Here is an 18,837-nt window from a genome sequence, read left to right as displayed (position 1 = left end):
CACATGGGGTGTGCTCTTCTATGGTCCAATAAGGTCTTGTTGTCAGTCTGAATGAATCTCTCTATTGTGTACGATTTTTTTTTCCAGGGTTCCAGTAAATTCCGAAGGTTACACTCCGAACACGTTTGTAAATGTGTTGGATGGTATCCTCTTATGCAGAATATACCAGTATATATAAAATAATACACAGGAACAGTATAGGGATAGCAAGGGATCTTATAAATCTCCTTCACGGTGCTGTGATCATTACTAGATCTCAATACCTTGGCAGATAAAGGTATAGCCACAAAAAAACGTGTTTCCACAGCTAACCCATATCCATAATGATAACCAACAACAAGAAGCCAGCAGTCAAGTGATCAAAGAAAACATGGAGAATAAAAGTGAGAAAACAAAGCTGCCTTTGAGGGCAAAAATAAAGGAGAGAGATGAAATATTTCCTAGACTAATGAGAATAAAGCTTTCTGAACAGATCTCGCCATCCTTTAGCGTGATGTGTTTGTGTGCAGACAGTTTTCTTGGTCTCTTCGTATGCCATGTGTGTGCATAGATCTCCCAGCCCTTACTACTTCTTGTGCATGTGCATAGATCACCCTATTCTCAGTATGCTCTCTGTGTGCACATTTATGCCAATCCATTAGTATCTGCTGTGTGTACAGATCGCACAACCCCTTAGGACGAACAGTGACCCTATAAGTCCCTGGTCTGCCCTCTAGTAGGCATACAGCTCTTCCAATCATTTACAGTACCCTGTATGTACAAAGCATCCAGTCTTTTGGGATGACCACTCAGTCCCCTATAAAGATCTTCATGTGTGTATTTGTACACATACAGATGAATGATTTTTTTCTAAACTCATGTTTTATAATGCTTACTTTCAATAAAGGCCTCTCAATGCAATAATATAATCTGATGCACTAAGGTCAAATGCTTCTGTGTGTTAAAGAAATGAAGGGTCTCATAATAACATTGGTGGTAAATGGCACCTACAGCCACGGCGACGGCTGCCAACATACCGTCGCGTGGCTACCAGCTGCCAACCGCATTCTGACCATAGACGGAATACCACCAGAAAGCTGGCGGTATTCTGTCGCCGGTCATGACGGCGTACGGCGGTAAGGTGGCTCTGCTGCCAGCAGCAGCGCCACGCCAGAAAAACACCGCCTACCGTATCATGAGCCATGATACGGCCTGGCGGTGTTTTGCTGGCGGACGCTTCTGCTGGCAGCAGCGCAGTGTCCCGTCTCCTACCGGAGGACCCCCTGCAAGCAGGTAAGTTGGGTTCTCCGACAGGAGGGGGGGTGTTGTGTGCGTGTGTGGGGGTGTTGTGTTTGGGGGTGTGTGTGTGTCTGTTTTTGTATGCGTGCATGTGAGTGTGAGTCGCGTGGAATGCGTGCATGAATGAATGAATGTGAGTGTACGTTGTCTGTTGTGTGTTGTGAATGCATGTGTGCTCCAAAGTATGTTAGTGTGTGTTGCGGGGTGTGGGTATGTACGTGTGCGTGCGTGGGTGGATGTGGGTATGCATGTGTGTATGAGTGTGTATGTGTGCATGTGTGGGTGTATGGATGTCGGGGGTGTCGGTAGTGGGAGGTGGAGGATGGGGAGGACACCAGGGAGGGGGAGGGGTGGGGAGACTCCTATCAGTGCCAGGGAAGGAATTCCCTGTCACTGATAGTGCTTACTGCCATGGTTTTCGTGGCGGTAAGATTGCCATGAAAACCATGGCGGTAGGCGGGGTCATAATCCTGAGGGTTACCACTGTGGCGGACGGAGCGGTACATTGGCGGTTTGGCTCAATTTGGGAAAAGGTACTGCCAGCCTGTTGGCAGTACCTTTCCCCAAATTACCACCGTTCGCCAGGGTCATAATGACCCCCAAAGTGTTTTGAATTATGAAGGCCTTTATCATGTGTTTACATGATGTTTGTTGTATCATGTACATACCAAACATTTTGCATGGTTCAGCTTGTGCACAGGTTCTAAGAGCCAACGCAGACCTTTGACATGGCTTGAACTGGGCTGTAGCTCACCATCCTCGGGCTGTGGGCACCATTCAGTCATACGGCGTGCCGTTTTAAACAGTAGAGCCAGCTTCTATCAACTCACCCCACCCCCTTTATGTCTGTCACGGCGGTGCCTATTTCTGTCACTGCAACCCCTCTGGCTGGCGAGCTCTGTTTTGTACAAATGTTAATGCAGGGAGTCCCATCCTGGGATGTCTTCTTGTTCTCTGGCTAGTTATCCGATCCAGTGTGCTTCTTTGTGAAGGCTTCCAGCAGTGTCCTTGTGGGCATCAAAGCTCTTTATAGTGACTAATGTGCCCTGTCACAGTGGTTTGGGAGTAGGGAATTTTGTGATGATAGTGACTGTAGGAGTTGGTAGGGCTGGCTTTGTCACGTGTGGTCTAGGTGTGCATGTGGAGAGGGCGGAGCCAGACTGGAAACCAAAATCAGCTCTGGTAAAAATGTTCACACCAGCCCCACCCTCCAGGAGGTTTGACTAGAATGAGGCCTTGGGGTCAGGTTGGTTGATGGTAACCTATGCTGCTCTGAAAGCAGCCCCCTTGCTGGGGAAATCTCAGAGTGAAACTATGCACAGTTCAGCCCTAGAAGGGCATTGTTTGATTTAATAAGATCTAGTACCTTAAACGTGTATTACGGTTTTAATAATGTGTGTAGAGAGGAGTTGTAAAAGTACTATATGAAAACAGTGACTCAGAGTTCCCAGTCAGACTCCAATCCCGTCTTGCTCTTTAGCATACATGCCAACCCTCCTGATACATGCGGGCTACTACCAATTTCAAGGCAAGTCTCCCACCTCCCCATTCCTTTATGTAAAATCCTGATTCCTCTGCAGGCCTCAGCTGACAGGGCCTGGCCTTGTGTAACTCAGAAGTATGCACTGCCAGTAACCTGCTGCTGGTGGGCAGTGCATAGCACTTGCATCATGCTCTCGCTGCCTTCCATAGCACTTTTCAGTGCTCCTGACAGGCAAGGAAAAATAAAGTGCATTTGAGTATCTAATATCCCATCCTGCAACAGCAGACTTGCAGATCCCATACATAATAGTAGCCCAATTCAGGCACCAGTAGAAGTCAATGGGGGAAATCCGTTCTGATTGTTTTTTTACAAATCTCCTATTTTTCTCTCCTTAAAAGTTGGCATGCATGCTTTACTCACAGGCTACGCTTGTCCTTGGCTTTACCCAGCTTACTCTGCCCCTTTACAACAACACCCCTGCCCCCCCCCCCAAGCAATATTCATACACTATCCACTTGTCCGTCTGTGGGAAGGGAGGGAGGGGATACAGGTGCCATGACTGTACATGTACGCGCACGTGCAGACGCACGCACGTGAGTGCCCATCCTACAGGCGCGTGCTGTACAGCTTGCGCGGTTTCTTCTGTGCCTTCCTCACAGGAGCTCTGGCGCTCCTCGCGGTGGCGCGAGGCGGTGGCGTAGTCACACATCCGCCCAGGACGGGGGCAGTTCTCACCCACCACAGCCCCTCGAAGTACTGACACGCACGTGTTTAAAAGCTGCTAGAAGGAGGTTCTGACACGCCGATGTGTTTTTAGCATCTTTAAAAATATTTCACTGACTACGTAATAAAATGTGTTTCTGTAACACTTGTGACCACACCTCGCCCAGGACCGGGAATAGCTCAAGTAAAAACATGAACATAAGGTGACAAAAAATTGGCATGATGTGTGTTTGTTATTAGAGGCGTTCTAGATTATCATACCTTGAAGATGTGTAGCTTGGGACGACGTTTCTGACGAGAACAGCCTCTCAACTCTTCCACATATGATCACTTTTAGGCAGCCATGTGATTCGTGTTGGAAACACATACTGTGCGGCGCAACACTTACTTGGAACACAGTGCTCTCAACACCTAACGAGCTGGGATAAGGAGGAAAACCAGTGCTCTTAATACAGTCTCTTAAACCACACTCGCTCTATGCCTCTCACTCACACACACAGCATCTCAACTTGTAAATATAAAGTTGACGCTCGCAGCGCCGCCTCTGGGAAATGCATTGAATACAGTGCTCTCATCACAGACACAGTGCACCTCATGAGGTATCGGAGAAGGGTATTGTCGGTGTATCTAAGCGCTGGAGGGTACAGAGCCCTCGCTGTCTCTCTCGCGCACACAGACAGACACACCACCTCATGAGGTAACATAAAGAAGGGTCACGCAATGTATCTCAGCTCTAAAGAGTCCAGTGCTCCCAACGCACGTGCGCGCGCGCACACACAGTGCACCTCATGGAGATTGCAGTGCTCTAAACAAACAAAGTGCATCTCAAAATGTTACCTGTGGACCGGTATTGTCACACAGTGTGTGTCAGCTTCAAAAGCTCCTGGGAAGGGGCGGTTGTTTGGGGGTGTTCGTGCACCAACTCCGCTCCCCCCCTCTCCACCCCCCCCCCCCCCCCCCCCGCCCACGCCAGCAGCTACAGCGGGGGTGAGAATGGTCTTTATGGACCTCTTTCATCTGAAACTTTGCAGAGAAAAGCTCAGAATTAAAGCGAAAGGAAAGAAAGATGAGTTGTTAGAAAATAGAAAGAAGGATGGAGTAGGGGATGCATGAGTGGGTGAAAGTGTCAAAGGAGAAGTGGGTGAATGGGTGAAAGGGTGGGTGCGTTAAATGGATGGGTGAAAAGATTTATGGATGAGTGCGTGAAAGGATGATTGGATGAGTGGGTACAAAGATGCGTGGATGAGATGATGGAAGGGTTGGTGGGTGAGGGGATGGTTAGATGGTTAGATGAAAAGATAGGACAATAAATGGAATTCCGAGAAGATAGGTGAAAGGGTATGTGAAAGCATGGCATAGTAAATAGAAATCTGAGAGGAAGGGTAAATGGATGAAGGGATGGGTGTGTGAAAGGTTGACAGGCTAAATGGAAATCTGAGAGGATGGATAAATGGGTGGGTGAAAGGATGGATGGTAAACAGAAATATGAGATAATGGATGGATGGATGGGTGGGTGAAACTATGGCATAGTAAATGAAAGTGTGAGAGAATGGATGGTGTGTGGGTGAAAAGGTGGTGTAAATAGAAATCTGAGGATGATTGGGTGGGTCAGTGAAAGGATGTCACAGTAAATGGAAACTGGATGGATGGAAAGAAATCTGAGAGGATGAATGGCTAGGTAGAAAGGTGAAAGGATGGCAGAGTAAATGGAAACCTGAGATGACAGATGATGGATGGAAAAATGATCAAATGATTGATGAAAGGCTTTATTGATGGATGGGTATGTCAAATGGTGAATGTATAGGTGATGTATTTATGGATGGATGCATGCATAAATGATGTATGTGTAAACAGATGTATGGTTGGATGGCCAATGGATGGATGGAATGGTTAAAGACTGAATGATGGATGAAAGAATGAATTATAGAATATAAATTAAATGGCAAATATTGGCTAATGGACTGAATGGTAAAAGGATCAATGGATAGATGCTTGGCTGGAAGAGACAAGGGAGCTCTTCTGTGGGTGTTCAGGTTCACTGGATTCTGTTGCTTGGTGTCATCAGAGATCTGGTTCAAAATGAGGGCATTTTAATTTTCTGGCTACTCCCTTGCTCTCAACCCACACTCAGCGCATCTCCAGACGTCATTTAAGGACGGTCTGACGATCGCACAGTTTATCTCAGCGCTGGAGAGTACAGTGCACTCCGCTCTCACACACTGCATCTCATGAGGTTATCTGAGAATAAGGTCTGATGATCGTGCACTGTGCCTCGGCGCTGGAGAGTACAGTGCCCTCAGCGCGCACACACGGCGCCTCGAGACATTTTCTGAGGAAGAGTCTTCTCAACACGCAGAGCACCTCGGCGCTGGAGAGCCCGGCGCTCTGCACACACGCTCACTGCACGTCAACACTTATCGAGGAAGGTAGCGCTGAGAACATTCACCACATCAGGTTTTTAAATAATTCATGGTGTTGCTATTTTAATGGGCGCTAAATATGCTTGAAAGAAACGTCGTTTCCTCCATGAATTAGCCTCAGCTCGGCTAACGCCGGATGGATGATTGCCCTGACACGGGTTTGCGATAAGTAGCTGCGGGCAGGACAGCGAGGTATGACCCTGCTGTGATTTTCTATTACCTCAACGGGCATACCCCCCTGCTCTTCCCATGGTGTGCCTGTCACCCCTACCAGAACAATATTCAGCACTTCTAGAACCGCGCACCCTCGAGGGTTGTTTTCAGAAGCTCCTCTGATGTTGACGTTTGGGTGGCGACCGTTTGTGTTTTTCCTCGGTCCGAGGCGCTAGACTGTTGGGAGGGCCGGTGGCACCCGTCCCTCTCTCCCGCCTCCGTGCCGCATGCCAGTCCGTCCGGGAGAGCGGGGCTGCAGCCAGCTATTTGTATGTTCTCTGACATTTCTGTGGGGTGGGGGCCGTGAGGCGCCACCCCGGCCACAGGTAGGCGCACACCCCCCCTTGTTCGCCTGGACCTGTTGCCTCGGCCGGGAGTGCTGTGCATTGCGGGGGTGGGCCGCGCGCGCAGATGGGGGCTGCGGAGTCCTCCAGCCTTGATCTTGCCTGCCCGGGTTGTTTTTGATCCCGTTTCCTTTCTCCCCCTCCGCCCGGTTCCTCCCTCGCTCGCGCTCCTTCATTGGTTTTAATCAGGCACCCTCGGGGGGCGGGGCGTCTAATGATCGCCCTGCCTCCCCAGCGCTGTGTGTGACAGCCACATGCTGCAACTGCCTAGAAAAAGCTGGCGAGTGGCTGGGGAGGCAGCGCAGATCAGAGCAGGCAAGACAGCAGCAGCAGCAGCGCCCTGACAGAGGCAGGCACGGGGCGCAGAGAACCCTCCAGGGATCCTGACAGCAGGGCACTCCGGTCCGCCCTGCTACCACCAGGAGCACTGCGCCTTGCCCTGAGCAGGCACCACAGACTGACCAGATCAAGGGTCCCCGGCTGCGGAAGGCGGAGACCAGCCCTCCCTGCAAGCACTGCCCCGATCAACAGCCAAGCACCAGAAACTGACACAGCGCTGCTGAAACTGACCACGAGCCCTGCAGAGGCGAGTCTCGGGTGTGCGCGAGGGGAGACCCAGGCATCCAGCCCAGGACAGGCGCGTGCCACCCCTCTCTCTCCTGAAACCACCCAGCCCCGCGTGTTATCTTTCTTTGGCCGTGGACGGGGGGTGCCACATCCCACCCGGCCCCTGGGTGCTCCCTGCAGCAGATGTGCACGATGGCATTTCAATGCAAGAAGTGACACTTGGGAGGGCTCGCTAATGCCGGAGGCCAGCCTCGTTGCTTCAGGAGGCAAAGGCGGCGTTTTTATGTCCTTTTTTAACTACCACGGATCTTTTGAATGTGGAAGGGAAATAAAATACACGCCGCGAGGAAAGGGGAAAGACACAACTGCCGGAGACATTTTATTGCTCTGCATTGTTGGGCGAAACCTTGAATAACTGACTACTCCGGGGGAAATACTTCAGCATAAAAGAGACCCTCTCCACTCGCTCCAGCACCATGGATGCTCTGCCGCTGGTTTTTGGACTCGTCTGTCTCTTCGTTCTTGGACCCTGGGAGGCGGTGCAAGGAGGTAAGAGGCTGAAACTTCTGTCCCAGCGCTGCGTGGACTCTCCGTACCGCGATCTTATACAATCGATGCGGCCGGTCGGTATGGCGCTAAGTGTGTTACTGCACCCACGATCTCCACGGAGAGAGGGGATAGAAGTAGAAACGCACGCATTTCCATACGCACCATCCCTCCTTGCTCTAATCACAAACTGCATTTTGTCTTTGGAAGCAAAGGCGGTCTCTGGGCTGCGCTCACCAGTGGCATCTGTACTAAATCAAAGGTTTAAAAATACTACAAAGCCTTCGCATTACATTTTTCTCTCCATTGATTTTTTTTTCTCTGTTCCTTCCTCCACTCCCTCTCTGCTCGTATTTTGAAGCAGAAGGCCTCCCCCCCACCCCCCCTCACCCCTCCACGTGTGAGAAGCATCAATCACGCACGTCCCCTTGATTGGAATAGGCTGAGAAACGCAATTAATCCCTTTTTCCCAGGAAATCTGTTTGTGATCAAAAAGTGTATCTAGGGAGAGGAGGTGTTTGAGGTGATTGTTTGGGGGTGTTGTGCTGGGGGGGGGGGGGGAGGGGGTATATTGCGTATCTGCTTTTGAAGGTTTATTCTCTAATCTCCAGGCTGGAAGGCCGGCGTTTGGGGGTGTTATCAGAAGAGAACGTGTATGTGTTTGAAGATGTTTGAGTTTCTTTGTATGCTTGTGTTTATTGCTGGGCATGTCTGTTTCTGTGTGCGCGTTTGTTTCTGCCTATTCGCGTGGTGGTGTGTTTTTTCATTTATGCTTAATTGGTGAGCGTGTCTTTGTATGTGGGTCTATTTCCATGTGCACGTTTGTGTGTAAGCGTCTCTTTATGTCTCACATTGAATATATAAGGGGAGATATGCTGGAGGGGGTCTGTTTATGAATTTATGTTCTTGGCTTCTTTTTGTGTCTGGTTCTATGTTTGGTGGATCTGTTAATTTGCAATTATGTGTGTTGTGTGTGAGTGTGTCTATATATATGTGTGTGTGCTTCTTTATGTGTCTGTTTATGCTTGCCTGTTTTTCTGTGCTTTGTTGGAATGCTTGTTTATATGTGTGTGTTTGCTTTGTGCGTGAGTGTTTTTCCTTTGTGTTTGTGTGTGTTTCTATACAGATCTTTTTCTGTGTGTGTCTGTTTCCGCCTGTCTTGTTTCTTTGTGTTTGGTGTGTTTCTGTGCCCGAGAGCTGCATCCCTCGGGAAAGTGAGGCCGGGCATATACATTCTAGAAGATAAAACAAACACAGTGAGACCGCAGAGAGGCACGGCTTCCTATGAAGTGGGGCGGGAAACTTTTCAGGGCGGAATTGTTCCGGCGCTGCCACAGTAAGGGCGCAGGAGAGCTGACAGGCGGTGCTGAGATAACGGGGGCCGAGGGGGTCACATGGAACCCGTTGAGGAGAAGCAATCCGCGGGTGTTTCTAGAGGACTTTAAGGAGTCCACCTTACCCCAGCAGCAGCCTACTTTTCTCCAGGGCAGAATCACCCATGGCTCCGGTGGCAGGCCCAGTAGATCTGCCCATCGCATGCTAGAACCGGTGTTTGTAATGGGCGCCCTTCTCAAGGCCGCATCTGAGGGTTCACAGGGGAGCTCGTGTCTACGGATGGGGACACTTATACGCGAAGGCTAAGTTCCTGCCCTTGTCTGCGTGTGCACACAGGGTGCTCTTGTTTATGGGTGCCCTCGGCCTGCCCATTGTGAATGCCCAGTGAGCGCACACCTGCCTATGAATAACCAGTCGGTGCCTCCCCAAAGCATTGAGGATACCCCGCCGTGATTCCCAAATGGTGTTCCCGTGGGTGCACCGCGGGTGTTCTCATCTGAGGGTGAGCCGTCGGTCTCGAGCTGTGGGTGTTCCAGGCTGTGTGGGTACACCGCGGGTGTCCTCATCTGCGAGTGAGCCGTCGGTGCTGTGGGTGTTTCAGGCTGTGGGTGCACGGCGGGTGTCCTCATCTTAGGGTGAGCCGTCGGTGTCAAGGGCTGTGGGTCTTCCAGGCTGTGTGGGTACACCGCGGGTGTACTTATCTGCGGGTGAACCGTCGGTGCTGTGCGTGTTTCAGGCTGTGGGTGCACGGCGGGTGTCCTCATCTTAGGGTGAGCCGTCGGTGTCAAGGGCTGTGGGTGCACCGCTGGTGTCCTCATCTGAGGGTGAGCCGTCGGTCTCGAGCTGTGGGTGTTTCAGGCTGTGGGTGCATGGCGGGTGTCCTCATCTGCGGGTAAGCCGTCGGTCTCAAGGGCTGTGGGTGTTCTAGGCTGTGGGTGCACCGCAGGTGTCCTCATCTGCGGGTAAGCCGTCGGTCTCAAGGGCTGTGGGTGCACCGCAGGTGTCCTCATCTGTGGGTGAACAGTTGGTGTTCCGAGCGGTGGACACCCTGTGCTTTTTCCCGTCTGTGGGAGCACCGAGATGAGACTGTCCCGTGTGTAGGGTTACTGGGCCCCACCGTGTATGTCTCGGGTTGTGGGTGGGCCGAGATGTCCCCGACTGTGAGCTGGTCCGTGGGTGCTTTCGGTTGTGGGTACCACGTGGGTGTTCCGAACAGGGGACCCCGTGGGTTCTCTGAACTTGGGGTGTACTCTCGATATGGGGGCGAGGCACGAATGCACTTCTTTCGATTCTTCTAAGTGACAGCATGACATTGTCAAACCCCCTACTACTTCTGAAAAGTGGTACATTTTGAGACTGAGAGAGGGAGAGGCCCAACTATCCTTGAAGCACGTGAAGCAGTCAGCGAGCCGAGTGCCTGGGGTTGGGTCTGTCCCTCGGCTCGCAGTGAGGGTCACCTGCGAGTTCTCTGTTATTTATGGGGTATGACTTCGCCTAGAAGCTGCATGCCACCTGTCTGAAAGCCCGGGGCTGCAATCTGAACCCCTCCACTCCCTGCACACGCACGGTGTGATCTGTAGCTAAGAGGCCTGCGAGGGCGCTATCATTCACTTTGAATGTACACCGCTGTGCAGAAGCGTTGAACTGTTTGTTATTGAAACCCACGGACACGCGGACAAGGGGTGGCATGCACCCAAATTCCTTGTTTCTCTCCCGTCATATGCATGTACAGTTAAAAATACACCTCTCTAGAGTCACGCCATGTTTCTCTAAGAACAAGACGTATGTGGCCACTTTTATAAACTATCCAATATTGCACATTCCTTTATTGGCGTGGTATGTCGGGAGGGCACACGGAGGCCTGACAGCGAGGCCTGAGGGGCACATACCTGAGTTTAAATGGGTTCAGGGCCAACATGGGAACTGACCATGGAGCTCAAAGCTAGAGCTGCAGCTAGTCTACTGGGAAGACGGTCCCAGTGCGATACTAACATGGCCTGGGTAGTTAGCGCACATGTGGTCGATTTGAATTGTGCAATAAAAAAATATAACACGCATGGTTTTGAGTGAAATCGCTATATAAGCATCAAGCTGTTGTTACTAGCCCTGCACATACTGCCCACACCAGGATAGCAGTGCTACATCGCGAGTGGAATAAAGTCTGGAGACGGTGTGTAACGCAAAATGATGCTCCCCTGCTCCGCAGAATGTGATGAGGGGCCCCATAGTCTGTCAAATCTCGCACATATTCATTGGCTTTGGGCTATACGGGGAACCCCCACCACCCCCGATATTTAGGGTCTCCCAAAGTGTTGTCACTCCCACCCCTCGCGCCGCAAGGGCCACAGGGGCCTACTTTAAACCCCATGAATTGGGACCCCTCGCTTGTACCCCACTACAGCAGTGGCCATGCGCCAATTGCGCAAGTGATGAAATGCGTCTTGCAAGAGCAAGGTAGAACTCGATTTTGTACATATATAAGCAATGACTGTAAACAACTCACAACTAGAACAACCGTAAAAAAAACTTCACGAGGCGCTATACATTTATTTTGGTATGTGGTAAAACAGTGTATATCTCGCATTTGACATTGTTTTATTTTTCATCGGTGCACACTTTGCGCATACGCAGAGGCGTAGCTGTACAAAGTGAGCAGGTGCAGCGGCACTGGAGGCCAGGAATCTTAGGGGTGGGTCACTGCATCCCAAATGCGGTTGGCGAGTCAATTTTCCTGACTCGCAGATGGTCCATTGCTCCCTGGCTGCGCCACAGCACACAGGCACGTTACAGTCGGTGGAATCCCCAAGGGAATATCCCTGTTCCCTGAACGGGAGGGAGTGGGAGCCGGCGGTGCTTTGAAGCGCATGCCCTGTCGCCGTGAGCCGCAGTGGGTACATTATTCATGTTTCTCTCTTGCCCTGCTCGACAAGCGTGTAGCGCTGGGCTAGCGCCCCCGGCGGTCGCTCCTTGCACTGCTGCAGGCGGACTGAAGATCAACCCCTGTCAGAGGGACCTACTGTGCGCGGCTGCTTTGAGCTTTTCTCTGTCACAAGTTCACAACGTCTCCCCCTCTCGGTAGATGGGCGGGAAATCCATGCCGGGGCCGGCTGCCTTAAATGGGTAGCCTGCTGGCCTTGGGCAGGCGTACATGTCAACATCTGGGACACTCTGGAGCGAGATTTGCCGTTACCGTATTTACCAATTAATTGCACTGTACGTAATATTAGACGTAGTCCTATAGCGCGTCTTCTGTCAATGCTGTGGACACGAAGCGCTCTAGTTAGATGTTTGGTCAGCGGAAAAGTTTGTCAAGGTATTTTTTGGGGTGACGTGCTCGCCTCGCTCTTCTTAATAGGAAAATTAGGGATATGGATACGCTTTGCTTCACACACTCCGAATGACATTCCGCGAGGCCCACTTGAGGCATCACCGTGAAATTCACAAATGAAGATGCACCGGAACCTGGCCGGGTGCTTTGTACAGCGTCGCTCAGTTAGATCTCGTGCCACGAAGCACGGGCCAGTAGGCGCACCTGTAGTCACAGTGCCAAACTGACTCCATCTAGGCGCCCTTAGCATGGCGTGACTGGCAGTTCACCGAGCTCTTCGTCCTCCCGAAGGAAGTTGGTGGAGGGTGGGGGTGGGGAGGAGTGTGGTGGGGTGGATTCTATTCTTTCGTGGTCCTCTGTCCTGGGGCAACCAGTGTGCCACCTGAAAAGGCGGCTGGCTGTTCCTAAAGATGCGCACGCGCACACGATGTCAGAGTATTTTCAGCCAGGATGGTTAGAGGTAGCGTGGAATACGAGGACTTTTGTCTCGCCTGTTCCCTTTGCACCAGTGCAAATATCAGCCGTTTTCGGGATCACGGGGCACTCGTTCCCCAGATATATTTGGCAGGAGTCGCGTTTTTGTGACACCCTCGCGGAAACCCTGACAGTGGAAGAAGGGATTTTTTTTGGGGGGGGGGGGTGGGTGTCTTTGTAATGTAGGGGCGAGAATGGGCGTTGGGTACCCTCAGCTCTAAATTTCGAAGGGCAGAGTCCGGCTCGGGGCAAATGTCCCTGTTTCACCCGCAGTGTCCAGGAAAATAAATATATATATATATACAGGGAGTGCAGAATTATTAGGCAAGTTGTATTTTTGAGGATTAATTTTATTATTGAACAACAACCATGTTCTCAATGAACCCAAAAAACTCATTAATATCAAACCTGAATATTTTTGGAAGTAGTTTTTAGTTTGTTTTTAGTTTTAGCTATGTTAGGGGGATATCTGTGTGTGCAGGTGACTATTACTGTGCATAATTATTAGGCAACTTAACAAAAAAATATATATACCCATTTCAATTATTTATTATTACCAGTGAAACCAATATAACATCTCAACATTCACAAATATACATTTCTGACATTCAAAAACAAAACAAAAACAAATCAGTGACCAATATAGCCACCTTTCTTTGCAAGGACACTCAAAAGCCTGCCATCCATGGATTCTGTCAGTGTTTTGATCTGTTCACCATCAACATTGCGTGCAGCAGCAACCACAGCCTCCCAGACACTGTTCAGAGAGGTGTACTGTTTTCCCTCCTTGTAAATCTCACATTTGATGATGGACCACAGGTTCTCAATGGGGTTCAGATCAGGTGAACAAGGAGGCCATGTCATTAGATTTCCTTCTTTTATACCCTTTCTTGCCAGCCACGCTGTGGAGTACTTGGACGCGTGTGATGGAGCATTGTCCTGCATGAAAATCATGTTTTTCTTGAAGGATGCAGACTTCTACCTGTACCACTGCTTGAAGAAGGTGTCTTCCAGGAACTGGCAGTAGGACTGGGAGTTGAGGTTGACTCCATCCTCAACCCGAAAAGGCCCCACAAGCTCATCTTTGATGATAACAGCCCAAACCAGTACTCCACCTCCACCTTGCTGGCGTCTGAGTCGGACTGGAGCTCTCTGCCCTTTATCAATCCAACCACGGGCCCATCCATCTGGCCCATCAAGACTCACTCTCATTTCATCAGTCCATAAAACCTTAGAAAAATCAGTCTTGAGATATTTCTTGGCCCAGTCTTGATGTTTCAGCTTGTGTGTCTTGTTCAGTGGTGGTCGTCTTTCAGCCTTTCTTACCTTGGCCATGTCTCTGAGTATTGCACACCTTGTGCTTTTGGGCACTCCAGTGATGTTGCAGCTCTGAAATATGGCCAAACTGGTGGCAAGTGGCATCGTGGCAGCTGCACGCTTGACTTTTCTCAGTTCATGGGCAGTTATTTTGCGCCTTGGTTTTTCCACACGCTTCTTGCGACCCTGTTGACTATTTTGAATGAAACGCTTGATTGTTCGATGATCACGCTTCAGAAGCTTTGCAATTTTAAGAGTGCTGCATCCCTCTGCAAGATATCTCACTATTTTTGACTTTTCTGAGCCTGTAAAGTCCTTCTTTTGACCCATTTTGCCAAAGGAAAGGAAGTTGCCTAATAATTATGCACACCTGATATAGGGTGTTGATGTCATCAGACCACACCCCTTCTCATTACAGAGATGCACATCACCTAATATGCTTAATTGGTAGTAGGCTTTCGAGCCTATACAGCTTGTAGTAAGACAACATGCAAAAGAGGATGATGTGGTCAAAATACTCATTTGCCTAATAATTCTGCACTCCCTGTATATATATATGTATATATATATATATATTTATTTATCCCCGCAATATAGCCTCCACTGTTGGTTGTCAAAATGTTTTATCCATCTTTTGAGAATCTATCCTAAATAGTAGTGGACAGGGGGCGGCAGTGGCGTAACGAAACATAAGCCCACCCCCCCCCCCCCCCCCCAAAAAAAGTACCCGCTGTAAGGGGTCCGCTTCCCCCTGAAGTCCGTTCAGAGTGTACTGTGCTGAGGCCCCCCCTCTCCCACATCAGCCCCCCCCCCCCCCGGAGCTCGCTCTCCCCCTAACCCCTACTCCGCCTTTCTTACCCCACTGGGCCCCGGAAGGCCAGGGATTCAATATGCGCTCCTTATAGGAGCACACACTGAAGTAAGAGAAGCGTTTGACTTATTTTACGCAGATCTGAAATGTAGGTTTATGACACAGCTCTCACTTCTGGATCACAGATTAAATGCTGAAGCAGGCACAGTACTCGCTGAGCCATGACATTTGCATGGACCCATTGGGAAGTTCACCGTCGCTTGAAGTAAACCCCGACTCTCATTTTCAATGTCTCTTTCCCTTGATGCTCGCGCAGAGCCCCGCTCACCCCATTCTGTGCTTTAGAGTAAACCGTGGTCTCGCAGCGCCCTGTCTCTGCTTCAGGTGTTGTCCTAAGTGCCGAGGGGCTGATGTAAGTGATATATTGACGCTAAATAAAGAAGAGGGCATGTACAGGCATGTTTATGCATAGGGCAGGGGCGTGTAACGTCGGAACTTTGCCCTACTGGGCTTGTGTACCCAGCTTCTTTTCTTTATACCCCGCTTCTTTTCTGTGTACCCCGCTTCATTTCTGTTTCCTCATAACAAAATACTTATTAGTACGTACTATTATCATAAAATCCTCAGGACATTAGCCCTCATTTCTGCTTATCGGACGAGACTGGATGCCCGGGGCAGGTGCACCCCTTTGCCAGCCCCTACACTTTAGAAGCAGGGGCGGTCTCCCGTTCTTTGCCTCAGTGCCGCCGCAGCGCCGAGGTGACCACGAGAGACCTGCCTTCTGCTGGTCACCCTTGTGCCCCGAGCGCCATCTGCAGGCCGCTGCGTGCACTGCACTGGAGGCACGAAGCCGGCGGATTCAAGGGGGCAGATGGTTCATGGATAATGAGATACTCAGGGTGGGTTGCCCCCGCCGCACCCCCCATAGAAACACACTGAGCCTCTGTGCGCCACGTGTTCTTTTTCAGCCCCTGACTATTTATTGTATGTTTGTGCTGGACTCAAACAACCCTCAGAGGAGCAGTAAATGGTATGTTCGTGTAGTTTCGAACTGTACACCCTACAGCCACTGCTAACTAAAAACAATAAACCAAAGGTACATTTTCAAGTAATTCCAACTCTGTCACTTGTGGCCTTGAATGCAATTTTAAGAAGTGCCCCGTCCCTTTTAGCACTAAAAACACAAACATACAGTTCTCTCATGCATAGATGTCCTATACGTTTATATTTAACAACGTTTATTTTTTACCCATGTGTCCCACTGCAAGGGGCTCCCAGCAGCACTTAATAACTCTTAACGAGATCGCAAATCCATCCTCCTTTGCGTTCACCAAGGTCACTTAGAAATACAGAGCTCTCAACTCTCCCAGATCTGTGCTCGATTAGCTCACCAAGTTCAAGCCGTTTTTTGTATTCTGGGACTAATAGTCATGTGTTTATAACTGAAGTAACGGAGCGACCAGATCAAGGACGCAAAGAAAATACTGCAGTAGGTGCTGTACTCACACATGGGTCCGTGAAACTTGAGCACTGTGGAAATGTAGACTATGGTCGAAAGTACAGCTTGATGCCCCCTGCATTGCAATTTACAGGCCCTTCTTGATCTATTTATTTTCTGTGTCCAGTGCTGGAAGAGTGCATCATTATCTATCTATCTATCTATCTATCTATCTATCTATCTATCTATCTATCTATCTATCTATCTAGCTATCTATCTATCTATCTATCTATGTTTGACTGCCTTTATTTCACAAAATACAGTGGTAATAAAAACATATTTCCCATAGAACTTTGAAATATGGAAAATATTTAATGATTCCCTATGAATGATATGGATTTCATCCTCACAATAACAACCGCCAAACAACTCTGCAGATCTTTACCTGTGTGGTGGCTACCAGGATCATGCAGAATAGGCGACCAAACTATGTGCAAGAATAACTAAATGAAGAGGCAATAAAAGTCAAATTAAGGGCCACATTCTCTGGCACTACTATTTTCATCAATTTCAATAGAATGTTTGTGATATCTGCAACTTACATTGCAAATTATGTAGCAGATAAGGTAAAGCCATAACTGTGCCATAAAAGCTGCATTCATAGAACTGTATACATCTAATAGTCCTCAACATTATCAATTACTCATGAGCGGTAAAATCAACTTTAAATGTAATAATTACAGGCAGCGTCCATTGTTAGCTGCTGTTTGAAGAAAATGTTTTTTCAAGCTAACACCCCCCAAATAATCATATAATATAAAAAATATATAACTTGTGACTTAATGGCCCTTTATTTCCATTGTGGGATTCTCATGACATTTTCAAACCAGTCAACCTTCAACCTTGATGGTTTGTGATGTTGCCAATATCCCTTAGGGGCAATATTGTATCATATTATACAGTTGCCTGCCTATTCCTCATATATATATATATATATATATATATATATATATATTCCTGAAAACGTCCTGCAGCAGCTGACTACTACCGCCTACGATGTTGGTGCTCGGCTCCGGATGCAGGCTCCGTAAACATTCAAAAAATCTCTTTCCACACCATTCGTGAAGACCTTAGCAGTTTTCAGCTTGTACAGTCGGTGTGTCAATAAAGCAATGGTTTCGAAGTAAAGTCTGGAATGCCGGTGTCTCCTTCACGAATGGAGTGGAAAGAGATTTTTCGAATATATATATATATATAGAGAGAGAGAGAAAGAGAGAGAGACCAACTCAGAGAGAGAGAGAGAGAACCCAACTCATATATCCAGCTCTGAATGTTACCTTGTACATAACGTTAATCCTGCACTTCCCGCTTATGTTATTGATTCAGTAAATGTTGCCATGAGAGCATATGGATTGTCAATCAGTATGATGTCTCCCACCAAGCACCTTATACACACTGGGTACTGTGTCCCCTGACCTACCAAAAACAAGTCTCTTGTTTCAAATCTGCCCTGCACCCCCACCATACGAGTGCACCTGTTGCCTTCCTTAACTTGCCCCCCCCCACACTTTGTAGGCTAATCTATCTGTAGCTGCCTCTCCCAACCCAAGTTAACAGTTCATATTGCTTGTGTCCAGGCGGGCGAGTCAAGGACCTTTGCTCCAGACAGATGCCAGGCTTTGGGTCAGCACGAGGTCCTCCTGGACCCTTGAGCCCAAAGATGAGCCAAGCCTCCAGATAGCTTCTTCCTGCCGCCCACGCCCTGTCTCCATGCACAGAGAATTAGAAACAAAGCAGTAGAAAGACGGCAGGAGAAAGAGAGAGAAACCCATCTAGTGGCTGACTTGCACAATGGGAAACCACAAAATCTGTGATCAGTTTCCCAACTTGACCAAATTGTGTGGTCCTATCCACATATTTGATTTCACAGAGCCTCATTTTTCTTCACTATCACAGATGAGAGGACCTTCAAATGTGTGACTTCAGGACGTGCACTATAGAAACACCTCTTGTGTTTTATTTAACAGGCTACAATGTTGCTTCATGCATGGTAAGAATCTAGGCCATGTTTAGGGTACACAAGACAAATGACCTGCGTCTTTGTTCATCTGTGGCATTGCAGTTTATGTTGGGGGCATGGCTATTTCTAAGTTCATGTTTAGTAAAGTTCTCATAAGAAAGCTTCTCAATGCAGTGATATAACCTGATGAAATGCACTCTGAATTTTGGAGAGCCTTTTATCATACGTTTATATGACATCTGAGCTTTATTTACATGCTGAATACTTTCAAGGCTCGCCTCAGGCTCCGAGAGCCAACCCAGACCCTTGGCTCAGCTCTAATTTGGCTCTCCCTAGTAATTTGTTGGCTCGCCCACCTCTGTGATTGTGCGGGAGGGGTGAAAGAGAGTGGGGAGGGACACCACCTGCCGCGCACGCACCAAACACGAGACCGGTGACGGCCGAGCCACGACTGTTCTCTCCTGCAGCACAGCCTGGTGCAGCACCGGTCCTCGGGCGAGGGGACTTATGAGGTCTCACAAATGTTTACTTAAGCAACAG

At 49.1% G+C, this 18,837-nt stretch overlaps 1 protein-coding gene across 2 annotated transcripts in view; it reads left to right on the top strand.

Annotated features, from left to right (window-relative positions):
- The first annotated feature begins 6,502 nt into the window (after window positions 1-6,502).
- The window catches only part of NRP2 (neuropilin 2), a 163,916-nt gene continuing 151,581 nt past the window's right edge, over window positions 6,503-18,837 (top strand). The window contains exon 1 of one of the 2 annotated variants that reach the window (XM_069225988.1): window positions 6,503-7,577. In XM_069225988.1, coding sequence (XP_069082089.1) covers window positions 7,505-7,577 — 73 coding nt within the window. In that variant the 5' untranslated portion in view covers window positions 6,503-7,504. The remainder of the gene's footprint in view (window positions 7,578-18,837) is intronic. The other variant, XM_069225987.1, reaches the window with a different exon arrangement.

This window comes from Pleurodeles waltl, chromosome 3_1 (assembly GCF_031143425.1).
Source record: "Pleurodeles waltl isolate 20211129_DDA chromosome 3_1, aPleWal1.hap1.20221129, whole genome shotgun sequence".
Classification (NCBI taxonomy): domain Eukaryota; kingdom Metazoa; phylum Chordata; class Amphibia; order Caudata; family Salamandridae; genus Pleurodeles; species Pleurodeles waltl.
The sequence above is the reverse complement of the archived record's forward strand: the minus strand, read 5'-3'. Positions and strand labels throughout refer to the sequence as shown.